The sequence below is a fragment of the Dendrobium catenatum genome, unplaced genomic scaffold (genome assembly GCF_001605985.2).
Source record: "Dendrobium catenatum unplaced genomic scaffold, ASM160598v2 fragScaff_scaffold_1575, whole genome shotgun sequence".
NCBI lineage: Eukaryota > Viridiplantae > Streptophyta > Magnoliopsida > Asparagales > Orchidaceae > Dendrobium > Dendrobium catenatum.
Window position 1 is genome coordinate 209,798 of NW_021320037.1, and position 21,176 is coordinate 230,973.

Here is a 21,176-nt window from a genome sequence, read left to right on the forward strand (position 1 = left end):
AGAGGAGGTGAAGATAAAATAAATCTACATCATTATCGTATTGATTTATTTTATACAGTAGTTGACATGCAACTTCAAGAGCTAAACAATCGCTTTTCTGAATCAAGTGCTGAGTTACTTTTGTGTATGTCATGCTTAAACCCAAGTGATTCTTTTCGTGCTTATGATGAAAGGAAATTGATATGTCTAGCAGAGCTATATCCAAGCGATTTTTCTATAATTGAGGTTATTGCTCTTAAAAATCAATTAGCAATGTACATCATCGATATGCGGACCAGTGAAGAGTTCTCCTCTCTAAGAAGCATTGTTAATCTTGCAAAGCAGATTGTTAAGTTCAAGAAGAATGATGTGTATCCTTTGGTTTACAAACTTATTACTTTAGCATTAACCTTACCAGTTTCTACTATTACGGTGGAGAGAGCATTTTTAGCTATGAAAATTATCAAACATCGATTGCGTAGTAGGATGGGTGATGATTGGCTCAACGATTGTCTTGTGCCTTACATTGAAAAAGATGTATTTGATTTGATTCCCAATGAAGATGTTATCCAATATTATCAAAAAATGCAAAATAGATTGATAAAATTGTAATGATTTTCAATTTTCCTATTATAATGGAATACAAGATTTCATTTTGACTTATGTCCTCTTTTTTTTATATTAGTCTATTACTAAGAAAATTTTGCCCCCCCTAAGATGAAAGGCTGGTTCATGCTTAATATCAATACAGTGAATCAGTAGTATCAAATAATATCAGTATCTATATTAGTAACAATATTAATCCAATGACAAAAGCAGTATAGTAATGCAATAACAATAAATCTATGTAGTAGCAAAAATTCATACAGTAATAAAAATAATATCTCAAAAATATGCATTTCAGTAGTCACACTAAATAAGTAAGAAGTCCTGATTATCACTGTGTTTTTCAATGTTATTAACTATTGGCTCAGTAAATAGAGTCGTCACCCTTTGCCCATCAGCATAGTAATGACCTCCTTATAATTTTCAATCAGTGTATCACGTGAATTAGTATAGGATAACATCAAACCATAATATTTAAATGAAAGCTCATCAGCCCACCATCCTGTACAGATTAATCAGTCTCTAACCAACGGGTCAACCAGTCTTTACTTTTATATTTCAAGTACATACATTATTTTCAGAATACTATAATAGGAATAGCTATCATCTATTACTAAAGCACATATTCATATCCATTTTAATGCATTGCAACAAATAGTACATAATTGAGCTTAATTAAGAAGATGCCAAAATGTCATAAATGTATACAACAAAGAATCCTATTAGGTAGAAATGCATATTTTAAGAAAATTATCAAATTATCATGGATTGTATAAAATGATATTTTAAGACTTTTATTGTACTACACTATTATCTTTAGAGGTCAAAATAAATTTTGGAGTAGAAAAAAATCACTGTATTTTTAAAATCACCCTATAAAAAATCTCAAATAAATACTCAAAATACTCATAATCATAATCTCTATAACATACAAAAAATTGTGATGTGAAAGTTTTGTCAATACAAAGTTATGCACATTTTAACAAAAATACAAATTTGAGCGAAAAAAATATCAAAAACATAAAATATTTGAAATAAAAAATAGGGTATGTATTCCTTACAGTGAGACGAGAAAATCTTTCAACTGGCCCGAAGGACGAAAGTCACACGGAGGCCTCCAAATCCAAATTTCCCTTTTCTTTCTCTTTCTCTTTCTCTCACTTTTCCCTTAAGGCTCTCTCTCTTGCGGAAAAGAGAAATGGGAAAAGGTTTTAAAACAACTTTTTAATGCCCTAAGATATTTATATAATATAATAATATAATATTCATTTAATAATTAATTAAATCAATTCTATAGTATTAAATTCAAATAAATTATTTTAGAATTAAAAAAATTACAGAAAAATATTCATAAAATAAATCATGTTATTTAAAAAATATTGATGAAATCGGTTTGTAAAACGGACATCTGAAGGTCCTGAAATCATCACTTGTACCGATAAGTACAAATTCCTTAAGGATTTTCACCGGTGCTAAAAAATGACGAAAAAAATCATGTAAGTAAAATACTTCAATCAAAATATCATGGCGAAGATGGTTTATTACACAGAGGAGAGAGAGAGAGAGGGACTCGGGAAAAGAATGAGTAGATTTACTAGATGTTTGCGACAAATCCTAATTATCGATCACAAATTTGATCATAATGAATGAGCTAGCATTCTTGCAACATATATTTTTTTTAACATTTAGGCCAATTAATGCAAACTCACACGCACATTACATACGTAAGATTGAAATCTAATACCTCTTAGTTAGTAGCCAAAATTATCTCTTTGTTTGTATTATCTCTTTGTTGTTTCTTAAAACAGCTTTTTAGTACAATTATTTTATTTTTATACCAAAATGTTGCTTTAAGAAATATTAAGAAAGTTAGTCTCAAATGATACCTAAATTCATAACTTTCAAATATATATATAGAACAGTCAGATGTGGTCAAAATAAAATGCGAAAACACAAATGGAATAATGAGATTCTAATGAACTTATGACTAAAGACTAATAGCACTAAAAACAATACAAGCCTCATAAACACTTAACGTTTACTGGATTGTGTAGCCAATGATTAGAGCTTGCTATCTTCTCAGGGTTTGAATGTTTGAACGAGCAATTTATTCATTGCCAAACAAAATTTTAAAATATTGCAATTTAACACCACCTTCCACTTCGATTTGGCCACATTCCTCCTTATTTTAAGCTAAGTAGGTTTATGTCATGCTCATATCCGAAATTTAAGCCCAGATTATAGGAAAAAAAATGCCATACTTCATTTGGAGTTATATATAGGATTTTGAAAGTTCAACGGAGTTTATTTTGACTTAGGTTTTGTTTGGGACGATTTTCTTATTGCTTCTTAAAACTGTTTTCTAATACAAAATTTGTAATTTTTATACTAAGAAGCTGTTTTAAAAAGCATGAAGAAAGCTGTCCCAAACAAAGCCTTAGATTTCGTTTGGGACAACTTTCTTGCTATTTCTTAAAGCAGCTTTTTAATATAAAAATTTTAATTTTTATACTAAAAAGCTGCTTTAAGAAGTAGTATAAAAGCCGTCCCAAACGAAGCGAATATATTATTGTTTCTTGAAGCAGTTTTTAATATAAAATTTTTAATTTTTATACTAAAAAATTACTTTAAGAAGCAATAAGAAAGCCTTCCAAAACCAAACCTTAAAAATCATGAAAGTGAAAACTAAATTATGTCAGCATAATTTTATATGTTTTATATTATAATGAGCTTTAAAGCTCTTGTTTTATATTGAGATTAATGTTACATGCATAATGTTTTGAATTATACTAATTCTAATATAAATTTAAGTTTTTTAAAATCTATAGTGATACAAAATACATCGGTCAATTTTTGCTGAAAAATTCATTACATCTGTATGAACTTCCACTTTATTATCATGAGCCCATAAAAAAATATGAAATTTATCAGAACTTTCTTAGGTGCCCAATACTTGACACATAAGAATTTCTTATTAGCCAATTTTTACTGGTAAGCCAAACATTGTAGTCGCATCTATCACGATCATGAAATCACTGTGAAAGTCTTTCTAGTGAATGCAAATGCAACATATTTGTAGTAGTTCCTAAACTGCTGCAAAGAATTTAGTAGGTGTTTTAACCGTGAATTTGATTGTCTTAGCTTGAACTAGGCTAACTTACTGGATGAAATATTTCTAATGAGTGGTTGTTCATCATAAGCTTGGAATGATTCGATTGTTCCCTAATCAGACCCTTAAGACATTTGAGGATACACCACCTTCTTGAAAAGCTCTAAAAGAATTATAGAGTGAATGCTTGCCAAAGCTTTCCTTCCACTAGTTCAATTGAGTTTGTGTAACATTTTACCTATAACCTAGATTATGTTTTTTTCGGCATTTTTTTAAGGGAGCATATTTAAATGCGAATATTAAAAAAAATTAGGAGCTATGAGCCCAATGCTTGGGCAACTTGCTCCCATGTTCAAGTCACCCAAGGTGTGTTGATACTTAACTCAATACGAACCCGACGCCGAATCGAGAATTTCGTAGTTCATGTCAACCTGTTTGTTAGACGGGTCGGGTTCGGATTTCATTTTTTAAACCGTTTCAAACATTGGGTCAGATGTGAGCGTGTTGCGAGCACTGGTGCGTGTACGAAGTGAACGCGAGTGAGGCTGCCAGTTCGAGCGAGGGGTCGAGCACAAGTGCCCGAGGGCAAGGTAGGCCACACCACAGACAAGCCGTGAGTGTGATGTGTTGCAGGTAGGGCTAGCAGGCGTGGGCGGTTCGGGATGCGGGCATATCCGGTTTGAATTCAGGTTACAGGATTGACCCGGACACAACTTGAATCTTAAAACGGGTAAAAATCAGACCCAAATCCGTCCCATTTGCTAAACGAGTCGATCAAACTTGAATTTTTCTGGTTATTTTAAAGTCGGGTTATCGAATCGTGTCATTATTTGACACCCCTAACATTCAATTTGATAAATCAAACATCCCTTTAAAATCATTGACTTAAAGACAAAGCATATTCTCAAAAGACAAAATTCTAAAATCAGTTGCCAATCCTGCATTTTTAGTACTATATATGGTCTCAAAAAATGACTATGATTGTGATCCAATTTCAAATTATGTTATATTTTAATTCAAATAATAGCAAATAACTGCAAAAATATTTTCACAGTTATATGATGCAAAAAACTTCTCAATCATAAAACAATGGGAAAAGAAACGGTTTCCCCAATAAATTATTATTGCGAAGGGAAACGGGACAACTTTTAGTCTATGGGGACCTCCATAACAAAAAGCTGTCGCAGAGCAAAGCAATGGAAGATGCCTAGATCCCCATAACTTTTTCCTCACTTACATTACATGCCCTTTGCTGGCTTTCTTTATTTTTTTTCCTATATTTCTTTATTTAAATGTTGACTGGTTTCTCATTTTGGGTATTTTGCTCGGGACTCCTTGGCCTCTCTGATTCTGGTGGGGTCTTGGTCTGGTTTTGGGAAAATTATTAGGTCCGGACACCAGTCCTAGAAATAGGTCCGGATATCCAATAAAAATTTGCCACGTGGATTGCACTTTGACTGTGCTATGACTGTGCTTTTGACTGCGTTTTACCTGCTCTTTTGACGTGATTGACTTAAAATTCCGCGGACACATGTGCATTCCACATGTCAAATTTTTAGTGGGTGTCCGAACGTATTTCTAAGTCCGGTGTCCAGACCTAATAATTTTCCCTGGTTTTGGGACCTTCAAGTTTCTTTCTTTGGATGCAAAAACTTTTTGAACTAAATTTTTTTAATTAGAAAATTGCTTTAGAACAATAAGAAAGCTATTCCAAACAAAATCATAAATTTAAATGTGATGTATAAAAATTTTAAATTGTATAATAGTTTTATTTTATATTTATTAAAGAAATAAATGTGTAAACATAATTGGATGTAAAATATTTCAAGATGAGTTTAACATTTTTGAAATTCTACTTAAACTATTAGACGCTTTATATTCCATTATGATGCGTTTTGTAGAAAAATATTTTGACAAAATTATTTCATATATTAAAATAATTAGTTTATTTAAATGGGACTATTCTATTAAATTTATGATTTCTTAAATTACTGTGAAGGACATATTTTAAGAATAAGAACCCCTTTGGTACGGCTGTAATTTTTATAAAGTTGTTGTGAAAAGAATAGCTTTTTTGAATCACGTCCAACTCAAAACTGACTTCGGGTCGGGTTCGGGTCCAACCCAAAACTGACCCACCCTAAAATGATCTAACATGAATCCAGCCCGATTACACAAATGGGTCAAGAATTTGAACCGGACCTGACCCCAATTCTGGGTCGACCCAACCTGACATGCTGACTTGGGCAACCATAAAGAAGGCGATCATCGAGTGCTAGCAGCAAGATGCCGAGGAGAGAGTGGCTAAGCAGTTCCGAGTGCAAGTGGACGAGGGCGAGGCCGAGCGCGGGTGCGAGTGTGATGCAAGTACAGGTGCGAGTACGAAGTGAGCGCGGGTATGATGCTGCCACTGGCAGCCGAGGGCAAGGCAAGCCGCACCGCAGGCGAACTATGAGTGTGATGTGGTGTAGGCAGAGTTAGCAGGCATGGTGCGAGCGCGGGGGTTTGGAATGCAGATATTTACGGGTTGATTACAGGTTTCCAGGTTGACCCGATCGAACAAGAATCCTGATTTTTGGAGTTTCCTAAAATGGGTAAAAAATCATACACAAATTTGACCCGTTTGCCAAACGAGTCAACCCATATCCTAATTTTTTTAGTCCACTTATCATATCGTGTCATTATTTGACTCCCTTAGCCTTCAATTTGATAAATCAAACCTCCCTTAAAAACAATTGACTTAAAGACAAATCATATTCTCAAAAGACAATATTCTAAAATCATTTGTCAATCCTGCATTTTTAGTACTATATATGGTCTCAAAAAATGACTATGATTGTGATCCATTTTCAAATTATGTTAATTCAAATAATAACAAATAACTGCAAAAATATTTTCACACTTATATGATGCAACAAACTTCTCAAACATAAAATAAAGGGAAAAGAAACGGTTTCCCCAATAAATTATTATTGCGAAGGGAAACGGGACAACCTTTAGTCTATGGGGACCTCCACAACAAAAAGCTGTCGCAGAGCAAAGCAATGGAAGATGCCTAGATCTCCATAACTTTTTCCTCACTTACATGCCCTTTGTTTGCTGGCTTTCTTTATTTTTTCTATATTTCTTTATTTAAATGTTGACTGGTTTCTCATTTTGGGTATTTTGCTCGGGCTCCTTGGCCTCTCTGATTCTGGTGGAGTCTGTTCTGGTTTTGGGAAAATTATTAGGTCCGGACATCGGACTTAGAAATAGGTCCGGATATCTAATAAAAATTTGCCACGTGGATTGCACTTTGATTGTACTTTAATTGCACTTTAACTGCATTTTGACTGTGCTTTTGACTTCGCTTTGACCGCGCTTTCACTGTGCTTTACTTGCGCTTTTAGTGCGACTGACTTAAAATTCCGTGAACACGTGTACATTCCACATGTCAAATTTTTAGTGGATGTCCTGACGAATCTCTATGTCTGGTGTCCGGACATAATAATTTTCCCTGATTTTGGGGCCTTCAAGTTTCTTTCCTTGGATGCAAAAATTTTTTGAACTAAATTTTTTTAACTAGAAAGTTGCTTTAGAAAGTAGTAAGAAAGCTATCTCAAATAAAATCATAAATTTAAATGTGATGTATAAAAATTTTAAATTGTATAATAGTTTTAATTTATATTTATTAAGGAAATAAATGTGTAAACATATTTGGATGTAAAATATTTCAAGATGAGCTTCACATTTTTGAAATTCTACTTAAACTATTAGACGCTTTATATTCCATTATGATGTGTTTTGTGGAAAAATATTTTGACATAATTATTTCATATATTAAAATAATTAGTTTATTTAAATGGGACTATTCTATTAAATTTATGATTTCTTAAATTACCATGAAGGACATATTTTAAGAATAAGAACCCCTTTGAAACGGCTGTAATTTTTATAAAGTTGTTGTGAAAAGAATAGCTTTTTTGAAAGCTGTTATGAAAATAACTTATAATAACAATCATTTGGAAGTTGATTTGCATTAGATTTTACTATTATTATATGTCAGGTGTTAAGTGTTTAATTAGATGCAATTTTAAAATATTATACACATTAAGCTTCATTTGGGACGACTTTCTTACAGCTTCTTAAAGCAGTTTTTTAGCAAAAAAAAACTTAGGCTTCATTAGGGGGAGCTTTCTTAATGCTTTCTAAAGCAGCTTTCAAGTACCAAAAATTCTAGTTCAAAAAATTTTAAACTATAAAGTTGTTTTAAAAAATAGTAAGAAAAATCGTCTCAAACGAAGCCTTAATTTTATACTAAAAAGCTGCTTGAAAAAGCAATAAGAAAGCCATCCCAAACGAAGCCTAAATATTGCATTCAAATTTTAATATAAGCAAAATATGACAATATTGATTAAGCACTTATAATTAAAATAATATTAATAAAACAAATAAATCACATCTACTAATGAAATTGTATGCAGATGTCATGAGATTTGTTTTTGTCAACTTTATAATTGTCAATATAACATTTTGACTGTAGAAATAGTCTCCATTTGAAAATAGTCTTTTCAGCCTTTTTTTTTTTATTTTAAAGGTTTACATTTGGCACAAAATGAAAAACAAAGAAAATATACCATCATAAAAGATTTTGAAAGGCACATATTATGATAAAAAAGTAAATTCAAGATTTTTTTTTTGGATTAATGTCACCAATATGGAATTCTTCATTTATTTTATTTTATAGAAATAGGTATTCACAATTGTTCTTATTGTGAAATTTCTATTTATGAAACAAACTCGTTGGTGCGGCCTAGGGTTTGATCATTGTTGGGTCATTGTTTAGGGTTTGAAAGGCCTTTAAAAGATGTTAGGAATGAGGTAGATGCCTTTCGAAGGGTTGAACATGAGTGATGTTCAAATTCCTTGCAAAATGAGATGGATACGAAATGGTGCTGTGAATACAGTCAAAATTTTTCACTTGGACTTTTGGCTTTTATGGTTTCAAAATGAGGGAATTCCAAGACCTAAAACTTATTAGAGATAGAAGAGAAATGTCTCTATTATAGAAATCATTAAAATTAAAATCTTTGCTTCGCATATATTGCTTTCGTAGACTCTTTACGTGCATCTTTTTATATTTCCTAATTATTTGAATTTTTATATCTAAAGCAATTTTTATAACAAATCTTTTTTTACACATTTTGATTTGAACACCAATTATTTTTTACTATTATGAGTTTTTTTCTTTAATACTAAAAGCTCATCTTTTACAACATTATTAATATCACCAACTATTTTTCCTACATAACATCAGCTTCCTAATGTACAGACAAAATCTTAAAATAAAGAGTATTACTCTAAAAAATATTTTAGTTAATATTATTTAAATGCCCCCATCTAATTCTAGAATAATATTTTACTTTATTTTTTATTTTCCTCCCCTTCATCTTAAAGTCCAAAGCTAATACACAATATTATGTAAATAATCTTTCACTCGGAATAACTTTAGAATATTTGTAATATAAATGATCTATTTGTCTTACAAGAAAATAAGCAATCTGAGTTTTACTATATTCATTCTTATAAGTGATGAGATGCTCATCTCTTTTTTAAATAAGGTATTAACATTTACAAAATCATATGCTAAAAAAAATTAATATAGTTTTACCACTTCATTAGTCGCTCCAACTATTTTGCCACCATGTTTGTTTTTAAAATCATTTAATGCTCTTCAAACATATCTATTTAAATCTCCTCTAATGCAAACTCTTTCTTGAAGATATATCTTTTATAATAATTCTTTTAAGTCAGTCCAAAATTTTATTTTTGAACACATATCCAAACATACTTGAGAAATATAAGCAATTATAATATTAATAATCTTAGAATCAACAATAATTTTTAAAGCTATTATTCTATCTCCAATTATATTAATTTTTATAATATTATCCTTCAAACTCTTATTTATAATCACACATATACTATTTCTAATAAGATTCCTACCAACCAGAATACTATAGTTTAAATCCTAAACTATCACTTTCATTAGCATTCTCTCCAACCCATTAAGTTTCCTAAATGCATCAAATATTTATCTTCCTATGAACCATAACATCTATTAATTTTATTAATTTGCCTATAAGGAAACATATATTCCAAGTTCATATCCAAATTTTAGTTTTATAGACTAACTTCTTTGCTCACATCCATCCATGATTTGAAACTCTTTGCATATTTAACACTGCACCCAAGCACTAGTGTAGTGCCCATTTCACACTTGTTGCTATATTCATGCCATACAATATATTGCTTCAAGAGAATGCCCTAGTATTAACACAATGTATAAAAAGATTCATATCATAATTATTCAATTAGTTTATATTGGTTGTCAACTACCTAACATAACTCTCCACTTTTCTCATCTTCGACTTGGAACATGACAACATCAGTGTTAAAATCACATCATTTTCTAAACTTTTTAAATCTTAAAAAGTACTTATCAATACTTTAATTAAGAGTGTTCTTAAGAGATTCATCTCTCATGGGTTGTAATTAACCATAAGGGATTATATTTATAGTGAACATGCACCTTTAAGTAAAATAAATCCTATTTTATTCACATTATGTTAGAAAAAAATATTTGGGAAAGTGGATATTTTATTGTAAATCTTTTTTTTTTTTTAACTTTTTTTATAGAATGTCATTTTTATCTTTTGAGATATGGTGTTATTATCTATGTTGCATTTGATAAAAAAAAATTAAAATCACTCATTTATTTTCAGTAGCCAACTCTTTAGAGCATGATGCCTTTGAGGAGTGGCTTAACACATCATCCTTATCTTTGATTTTAGAGGTGGTCTGATTTCCTTTGCCGAACACTACCACCAATGATCTCAAGTGACTCACCTCCTTAGCTCATTACTTGGGAATAAGCACCCTCCTCTTCTTTAAAGGAGTTTGTGGCTTAGCACTCTCCTAATGCCTCCTTGCCACATACTCTTTGGAGTGAATAAGATAATATATTTCCTTACTTTCCTTATTCTTAGGTTCTTTTTGGGGACTTGCTAATATTTATGCCTCTTTCTCAACACCCTTTCCTCCTCACCTAGGTGAGAACATCCACTAAAGTACTTTAGTACTTTAAGATCATTAGGAAAGGAGAAGCCCTAAATACCCTCTATTTGTAAAGGATATTCATGTTTAAGCAAGAAAAATACTTATCAATTTTTGGTAAAATGTTAATGCTAGTTGGAATCTGTACCATATATAGTTTTATAGCTGCGCCTATAAGTGAAGTGGTGGCGCACTATGAGTCACTTCACATATAGGAAGTCTACCAATGCAATCTCCTCTTCATTCAGTTCAGCGACCACTTCCATTTTATTAGCCTAAACCATTTGATTGAGTTATATATGTAGATATATTTGGCTTTTTAGTTCCTAAATTTATTTCTAACCTGCTTCTTCATATTATCACAGAGAAAAATTGCATGCACCCACCATTGAACACCTTCACTCTAAATACATGATAGAACAGGGTGATTATCCATGGAAGCTTATGGACTTGAAAAGAAATGAAAGAGATCATACCCATTACTATGTTAGGAGTATCTACATAGGGATGAGTCTATTGTAATTGAGGAACTTAGTGAACTCTCGACAGAATAGCAACCACAATCCCAACTTGAAATGATTAGAAGAGAAGTAGATCTCACAACATTATGTTAGGATATCCATATCTAATGAGTATGTTGTCAGTATATAAGGGTGTGGCCCTTGAAGATTTTCATTAATTGACATTTTTAAGGTAATAGTACTCATGTGTAGAATATCCACTAATGTTATTTCCACCTTCTTCGGAAGTATGAGAAGAAAATTGTAATTGAGAGTTTGTTACATATATAGACTAGACTAAAGGGTATTTATATGAAATAAATATGATATGAATATCATGGTGCTAGTCACATCAACAACTAATGCTAAGATTTCTACCATATTTTCATTATCACTCCAACAAAAGATTAATTTTTTTCTCACTCATCAACATAAGTGATCACCACAGAAATATATTTCAAAATCGCCTAAGTGTTGTATAAAACAAATATCCCTAGAAGGCTCATGTAACAAAAAAATAGCATTGGCATATTTTAAATCACCACTAGCTCATCACATTCCTAGGCATTATTAATAAAGTTTCCACTCAAGAATAAATAATTAACTCACCATAATGTTAAATAAAAAATTTTGGTCTTCTTCTTACGTATAATTTACATCATGAGTATATATAAAGTGGACATAATAATAATAAAGAAAAAGAAAAAGGTAGTACATAATTCAACCCAAAGGTATTGGCCTTAATGCTAAAATTTTATTAGTTAAATATATATATACTGAGTTGGCAGGTCAAGGTCTCCACTTTGATCACCCCTTATGAAAGAATCCCATTACCTAAAGAACCTAACAAGAGTGAGAAGGACAGCTTGGCATGAACCAACACTTATTTAGTCACTATGGTGTTAAAAGAAAGAATCGCCTCTAGTTGATCTTTGACAGCTGCCTCAATAAGCTTAAATATCACCATCGACTCATCCTTACGATATAAATGGTGGAGAGGGGGGCACTCTTCACTATGGGAGGTGCTCCTAGGCTTAATAACGAGGGATTAAGAATAGAGAGCTTTATATTCAAAATGCTTGAAGGAAATTTGAAATAGGGCTTATATGATCTTTGTAGTCAAAGTATCAACTTGATTGTTATCCTCCTAGGGTTGTGATGAAAGAGTTATTTCAGTGGTATTCAAACAAAAATTTGGATTTTGGATACATTTAGAGGTGAGACTTCTAGGTTATCAATAGATAAATATTCATTGGTGTTATGTGTATATTAAACATTATTTATTATATTTAAATTTACTAAAAATATGTTATTTTAGTTATTTGTACATGAAATACTTAGAAAAAAATAAAAACTTATAAGTGTTAAACCAACACCACAAAATCTATAATGCCTCAGCTCCTTACCAAGGAATAATAGTGCTGACGCCTTGAGAAAAATGGTAAATAATTTAGTACTCCAACGAAGCCAAGTTCTGCATTGCAATATAAAAAATTCACACCACAACATCTAAGTCTCAAGCACCGGAGTGACAATTATTGCAATAACACAGCATCAGATTGCACATTCAAGCACCATAGTGCTCAACTTTTACAACAGTGTGGAGGAGAGGTTGAAAAAATATGGAGCCATGCCAATTTTGTAAAGAGACACATCAGTTCATCCAACAAACATCCTGAGTCAGTGTATCATTGTAATGGAACAAGCCCAGCAATACTGAGGTACTGAGCTAAGGGCTTAGGCATCCGGAAAAGGTATCGCTTCCGCACAGAATAATTTTTTATTGATTTGAAACTTTAGTTACTAATTAAAATATTTCAGATTTGAAGCTTATATATATAATATACATGTAAATTTGCCTTAATCACTCCAATGTCTTTTTAAGCAAAAAAAAAAGTATTCAGAATTGCGTTTCCCGGTGAAGAACACTCCGCATCAGGCGCTGACCGCGGCTTCGTAATCCATTTAAAAATGATTACACATTGGTATCTTTTAACCTACCACCACCAACACGTTTTCCTGCCTCCTTTTTTTTGGCCACTCCATCACGCAATTTCCTTGCACATTTTTTATGAAGTTTTTTTTTTTGGGAAAATTTGGGGCCTAAGCCCATCTATTACTATAAAAAGAAGAAGTTACATGTGAAATAGCAAGAAAACAAAAACAGCCTACAAACTTAGTAGGCAAAAAGAGATAAAAAAGAACAACTATACGCCAATTATACCACCCAAAACAACAAAATAAAATTGAAATAACCAAAATGTGGTAGGAGCATCAGCACAAGAGAAGTGAGCTGCAAAAACTGATCACCAAAGCAATTTCTAGGAGCTAGAGATTTCCCAAACAGACACAGTAGAGCAGCAGAGATGGATGAGAGCCCTCCAAAAGAGTTTGACGCAGCAGCAAAACGAACAGTGAAAGAGCCTCCAGAATGCCAGAACATCACCAGCCAAGACCCTAGCAAAAAGTCAAGAACTCCCAAGCCCGTGACACCTGGACTCAGAAGGAATAAGTAAGGGATGCAGATCAACCACCGCCCTGGTTGCCCAAGATCCATGGGCCGTCCAAGGGAGTGATAGGGGAGTTTCATCATTGTCCAGGTGGGCATAACTGCATAAGAATTAGCCAACAGCAGCGAGTAGAAGCCAGTTACAGCCTTTCTAATAAATCCATAGCGTATCTCCATTTCAGAATTTTCTCCGACAAAACTCTCTTTATAAACAATAATAAAGAGGCATGGCATTGGATGTGTTTATCAAATTTTCTACTGTTCCTCTTCTTCCAGACAAAATAAATCACAGCAGAGACAGCCAATTTATAAAAATTTAAAGTCTCCATCTTACCGTTAAATTGCCCAGTAATCCAATCATAAACCTGAAAGATGTTGGGCTTTAACAGAAAAGTACTCAACCCAGAAATTAAACCCGAGAGAATAGAGAAAGAGTAGTTGCATTCAAAGTAAAGGTGAGAAACCGTTTCATCAGATGAATGACAGAGACAACAAAGAGACAGAACAAAAATATGCCTAAGTCTAAGCGCATCAGCCGTTTTGAGGCCACCCACATTTGCCATCCAAGCAAAAACAAAATATTTCAAAGCATTTCTTTTATGCCAAACCATGTTGTACCAACTGCAATTCATTATATCCGAATAAAATTCCTTCAGATAGTTTTTAAAATTGCTCTTTATCTTGCCATACCAAAGTAGACAGGGCCCCTCTCCCTCAATCCCAGATATACCAGAGATAGCAGCACAAAGGCTGGGAGAGAAAGAGTCAGGTAAGACCCACGCAGAATCAGATATAATATTAGATATTGTAATGTCAGGAATAGGGGCAATATTTTCAATACCAAAAAGATCGCATAAGTTCCTGTCACCAATCCAGTGATCCCATTTAAGGGAAATAGGAGCAGAATTCACAATTCTAAATTTGAAGCAGTGCTTAGCAATAATGGCAGTATTGCATATTGATTTCCAAAAAGGGGAAGCAGCATAAGGCGGGGGCTTCCAGGGAGAGTTAATAGTTATTTTAACTTTTAATAATTTTTTGTTAAATCATTTAAATGTTTAAAATTTTATTCATTTTTTTATTAAATTTTTAAAAGCCGCCGGAAACGTTAAAAAGCCGCCGGAAAGCCGCCGGTAATCCGTCGGAAAGCCGCCGGAAAAGTCTGCTGGAAAATTTTGCGGGAAATTAGCCGTCGCAAAATTTTGCCGGGAAATTAGCCGTCGGAAAGCCGCCGGTAATCCGTCGGAAAGCCACCGGAAAATTTTGTAGGAAATAAGCCGTCAAAAACCGCCGGAAATCCGCCGGAAAGCCGCCGAAAAACTGACCGCCGGAAAGCCGCCGGAAAATTCCGCCGGTAATAAGTGATTTTCCTGTAGTGTCACTTTCAATAGAGTTCTATAATTTTCAATGTAGTTCTTTAGTGCCCCCTTAGATTAAAGTCTAATGGAGGCTAAGAATGTGCAAGATACTTTCAATGGAGATCTTATCATGCCTTATGTCAACAATCTTAACATTGAGGAGGAAGGAGTGTGGAGAAGTCAATGGTACTACCCCAGTAAAGTTTTTTTCTTATTGCTTATCCTATATCTTTTCTTTTATGAGTGGATTGAAAATATGTTTGCTTTCTAATTTATCCATGTCTAACTAATTTCTGAGTTTTGGGCTAATGATATGAGCACATTGTAAGTACTAACATAGACTCCTATGTTATAAATAAAATTAAATATGTTTTCAAATCTCTCATTCTTAATTTAATGCATATAATAGTCATATATGTAGTTAATGTTTGGTGTGATATATTATGTCAATGGAGAAATACTTGAATAAATATATATGAGTATCAGAATGGAATATTGGCATGTCTAGATATACGATGTTAAACCTTGTAGGTTTTATGGAGATACTAGAATTTTAGGAAGGTCATGAACCTCCCTTTTCACCTTATAAGGTCGACAAAGATCTAGGGATGTATATGCTATGATCCACGTTAGTATTTAAGAGTTTTATTAGAGAAAAAAAACATTATTGTTTAACAAGCATTAGTCCAAAACATATTTTATATATTTGTACCATCTTTTGCATTCTCTATAAGTGGTAGAAACTCAAAACCCTTCAATCTCATTCAGTAGGATAAACAACATATTTGTAATAAATAAAATTGTAATTGGTTTGATTACAATCTAGCAAAACACTTACTCTTGGGATCTACACTCACTCAATCACTTTATTACTTGATTGACACGTATACTTTCATATATAATGAGCAATTTCATATAAAAGAAAACCTAAGCATATTCATATTCATATACATACACTGCTCACCGGTGCAGAAAAGCCAAAACACACATGCAAGCCCATGCCCACATCAAGTTTTTGGCACCCAATAATAGTCATCTCCAATAATAGCTTATTAAATGAAGGTTTATGGCAATAACAATGGCTCCCAAATTATTTGAACAAGGAGAGTGCTAGCTCAATTAGCTGCAAGCACTGCTCTCTATGTGGTGGACTTAAATCACCACTTCTAGAGCCTTTAAATTTGATATATCAAAATTAGAGGGGAATAACAAACATCAATATATAGTACAAAAAATCTTAAGCTTTAAATAGTTTAATAAAAAGGATCATAAATGGTAAAAAAAGGAGCTACACATGGTTAAAAAAAAGGCTCAAGTTAACCCACCAATTGTATGTATCTCATATTGATTTGTGAGTTAGAAGATTTGACTATCCATTGAGAGATTTTGAATTTAAAATTTACACTTGTGATATGTGTGTAAATTTATTTTTAATTAATTAAAAAATTTCAAAAAAAAAAAAAATACAACAGAGTACAGTACAACGATGAGATCAAATTCTGTGAAAATTATCCTTTAAAATAGTATATATAGCTTTATTAGGGATTGTTTTTTTACTGTTTTTTAAATCAGTTTTTTAATAAAAAAAAAATAGAAAGCTACTCCAAGAAGCAATAAAAAAATCTTCCCAAACTAAATCATAATCTCCAGCTTCTATTCAAAGTCGCGAAAGTATTTTGGAAACAACAATAATATATCCAATCTTAACTTGGTTGGCTTGGAGAGATTATTATGTGTGGACGTCGAACACAGTTCTAAATCTGGATACCAATCAGAATGAGCCACGTACTGACGCTCGGTACTGAGCTAAGGGCTTAGGCATCCGGACGAGGTTCCACTTCAGCACAGAATAATTTTTTATTAATTTAAAACTTTAATTACTAATTAAGACATCTTAGATTCGAAACTTACATATAATATACATATAAATTTGCCTTAAAAGAAAAAGTTGGTTTCAGAATTGCGTTTCCCGGCGAAGAACACTCCGCATCAGGCGCTGACCGCGGCTTCGTAATCCATTAAAAAATGATTACACTCTGGTATCTTTTAACCTACCACCACCAACACGTACGTTTTCCTGCCTCCTGTTTTTCGGCCACTCCATCGCACAATTTCCTTACACATTTTTTATGAAGTTTTAGGTTCGCCTTTGCTAATGTTTCTGATTATCTGAGAATCTGCATTTTTTTCATTCAAGATATTTTATTACAACTCTATGTTAAATTTTTTTTAATTATATCTTTTACTTATATGGTATTATTTACACATATATTTTAATCTCTAGAATACATTTTATTTTGCATTTTTTATGTATTATTTTGAATATGATATTACATATTTTATTTTGGTATGTTGGTTTAATGTTTTGGCTACCAACTAAGACTTCTTATATTATGTGTGAGTTTGTCTAAAAATGAGTTTTTGAGTTGGGTTTGGGTTTGGGTTTGGGTTGGGTTCAACCAGAAACTGACCTGCTCTTGATTACCCAACTTGATCCCGACTCAAATATACATAAGGGTCACAAATATGAACCCTGACCCGACTCGTCCCAAATCCTGGTCAACACCCTGACACATGAACTGAGGCAAGACAAGCATGTGGTGTGAGCGAGTGCTAGGGGTAGGCGAGTAGATGATGAAAGCCGCGAGTGCATGCGTCCCTACGAGAGGGTGCATCCGTGCGTGTGCAACGAGCATGTGCCTAATGGAGACTAGCACGACCGACGAGTTCTTGGTGCAGTTTCTGTTTACTGGAATATTTATGCTCATAGGTTTAGCCTTTATTCTATGTTTTTTAGCTTTCATACATACACCAATTGCAACGTTATATTATCAATGAAGCTGAGTCTAGCCCTCAAATTGTCCCAACAATATATTATCCTCATAGATAGGAAAGGTAGATACATGTTGGATGGACCACCAGAACCAATTGAACTGCAATAATTTTTTTTTGCTAATTTGAGCAATATAAAATTTATGGATCTAATATAGTGGTATTTATTTGTCCATTTTTTTTTAATAAAATTATCACCATTTTATCAAATCCTAAAATTTTTCTATCTGATTAATCCCACTAAAATCTAACCCTATTAAATTCCAAATTTGGGTATGATCTCTACCTAATCCTCATATCAACTTAGACATAAATATAATTTTATTTGATTTGACCTAACATAAACCTCAACCAACTCGCATAATATGACACATTAATAAGGTTTATTCAGGATGGCTAAAACTTTTTATAAATATAGTTATATAATTACTATGGGGAATATAACTTTTTGACAACAACAATAATAACATCAAGCTTTTATCCCACTATGTGGGGCCATTATAATTTACATGAATCCTTTTTTCTCTTAAAGGATTCATGTCATGCCTCCAAATTTCACATCCAGGACTTGGGACCTGGTAACGACAATGTTAAAAGTTGCGAGAAGCAATAATCAAACAACATTGTGATTGCAGTGTAAAAAATCTGATGCGCTATGCTGCTCCAGCGGAACACCTCAACCAGGACCAACGGCCAGATACGCTCTCCACTACATGTTTTCCCTTTTTCGTTAACTGCTCCAATAGTTGCTTAATGCTGCCTTTTTACTTTTATAGTATTTTATACTTTTTTTAAAAGATAGAAAAAAGTTACATATAGGAGAGGGAGGAAGAAAGCTAGGCAGACTATGTGTTAAGACTTATTATCAATATACTGAATCAGGAGCATACAGCTCCGTTCCTCTATTCCTTGCTTTGGCTTGCGATTTTCTCTTCCAGGTTTTCGAAGGATCCAGCAGCGACATCAGAGTGGTATCAGAGCCTACCGAAACCAGTAAGAGAATGGAGGATAGCGGCAAAGCAACTGCAGCCGAAGAATCGCGGACTCTCGATTCATTATGGGCAAACCAGGAGAACAAAAATCATCAAATCGATGATCTCGCCGCCGACGTGCACTGATTGACGGTGGAAATTTGCCGTGAGTTCAATCTCCTTAAGGCGAGACCACCCCGACCCCGTATTCACAGACCTGAATTACCGGTGACAGCGAACAGGCCATGGCGACAAAGGGAAAGGGCAATGGAGAAACAATGGCAGTACGAACCTGATATGATGAAAGAATTGTCATAGTCGGATGATGAGAATCAGTTATATAGAGGTGTTCCGACAGCGGAGTCCGGAGAAGATGAATCCGGTAATCCTTTTTATCCAGAATTCCGTGAACCTCATAGGCAGAGGCAGTACTGTCAACAAGAATTCAAAGTTAAATTAGATATTCCGTTTTTTGATGGTCATTTACACATTGAGGATTACCTTGATTGGGAAAAGGCTGTTGAAATTTTTTTTGATTACATGGAGATTGAAGGGGGGAGCTAGTGCATGGTGGGCTCAAACTCTACAGCTGAGACAACATGGTGGTAAGGGTCCGATTCGAAATTGGAACCATATGAGACTACTCTTGCGCACACAATTCTTACCCACTGACTATGAACAAATCCTTTATATGCGGTATCAACATTGCGAGCAAGGAAACCGATCCGTCAGTGAGTACACTGAAGAATTCAATCGACTAAGCGCAAGAAACAACCTAAACGAGTCGGCAAACTAATTGGTAGCTCGATATATCGGTGGCCTCATGGAAAGCATCCAGGACAAACTTGAATTGAATTCGGTTTGGTCACTAGCTCAGGTAGTAAATTTTGCTATGAAAGCAGAGTTGCAACAAAACCGTCCTAAGGCTTCCTACAATCGGAGACACTGGACAGAGCCTAGATCAAATTACAACAAAAATTTCTCTCAGGCGGATAAGTCACCGCAAGTCTCAGTTTCAAATCCGATCCCGCCATTGTTCCAGGCACCACGGCAGAGCCCCACAGTCAGCCAAAAATAAAGCCACCTGGTAGAGATAATCCTTATGCTAAGCCGTCTACTATTAAATGTTTTTGTTGTTTTCAACAGGGTCATAAGTCCAATGAATACCCCCAACGAAAACAAGCGAACTTTGAGGAGATAGGGGACGACACCGGGTCGGACGACATTGATTCAACAACAGAGGCAGAACGGCTCTTATTAGCTCCTTGACAGAACCAGAAGTCCCAACGGCACGCACTATTTCGAACCAGATGCATGATCACGGGAAAAGTGTGTGAGCTGCTCATTGATAGTGGATGCACAGAAAATGTTGTTTCTCATTCAGTTGTCCAAAACCTGCAGTTAAAAACATCAAAGAGAACAAACCCTTACAAGATAAGTTGGGTTAAAAAAGGTGTGGAAATCGCAGTCACAGAATCTTGTCGCCTCATTTTTTCAATTGGCAAACACTACGCATGCGAGGTGGTCTGCGACGTCGTCGATATGGACATTTGTCACCTTATTCTGGGTAGACCTTGGCAGTTTGACGCCGGAGCCCAATATGATTGTCGTGCTAATATATATACGATCGAGTGGAAGGGTCGTCGCTTACGTCTATTACCTAGCTCCGATGATAGCAGTAGTGTGTTACCTGGCTCGTCTAGTTCTATTGCCCTACATGTTGTCTCGGGCTCCAAGCTGCTGCAATGCTGGAAAGAGCAAGCACCTATCTATGCGCTGCTAATAACAGAGACTACGTCTGTTGTGGACAACAACCCGCCAGATGAAATTAAGCAACTCCTCCAGCGATATCCCACTATTACACAAGGTGATCTGCCAGCAGAACTACCACCTCTCCGCAACATTCAACACAGAATTGATTTTGTTCCAGGCGCCAACCTACCGAATTTACCTCATTACCGACTCAATCCGAAAGAGCAAGGTATCCTACAAGACATGGTGGACAAATTACTTGAGAAACAGCTGATCCAACCCAGTGTAAGTCCCTGCACTGTTCCTATATTGTTAGTCCCAAAAAAAGACGGTACTTGGCGGATGTGCGTTGATAGTAGGGCTATCAACAAAATAACAGTTAAATATCATTTTCCAGTGCCACGGGTTGACGAGTTATTAGATCAGTTGTCAGGGGCTTCGATCTTTTCTAAATTGGACTTACGG

General features: G+C 34.1%; 1 protein-coding gene across 1 annotated transcript; it reads left to right on the forward strand.

Moving 5' to 3' along the window:
• Positions 1-66: 66 nt before the first annotated feature.
• Positions 67-19,106, forward strand: LOC110116457. The gene is made up of 2 exons (XM_020850022.1): positions 67-516; positions 18,927-19,106. The coding sequence occupies exons 1-2, from the start codon at positions 67-69 to the stop codon at positions 19,104-19,106; spliced, it is 630 nt and encodes a 209-aa protein (XP_020705681.1).
• Positions 19,107-21,176: the final 2,070 nt, after the last annotated feature.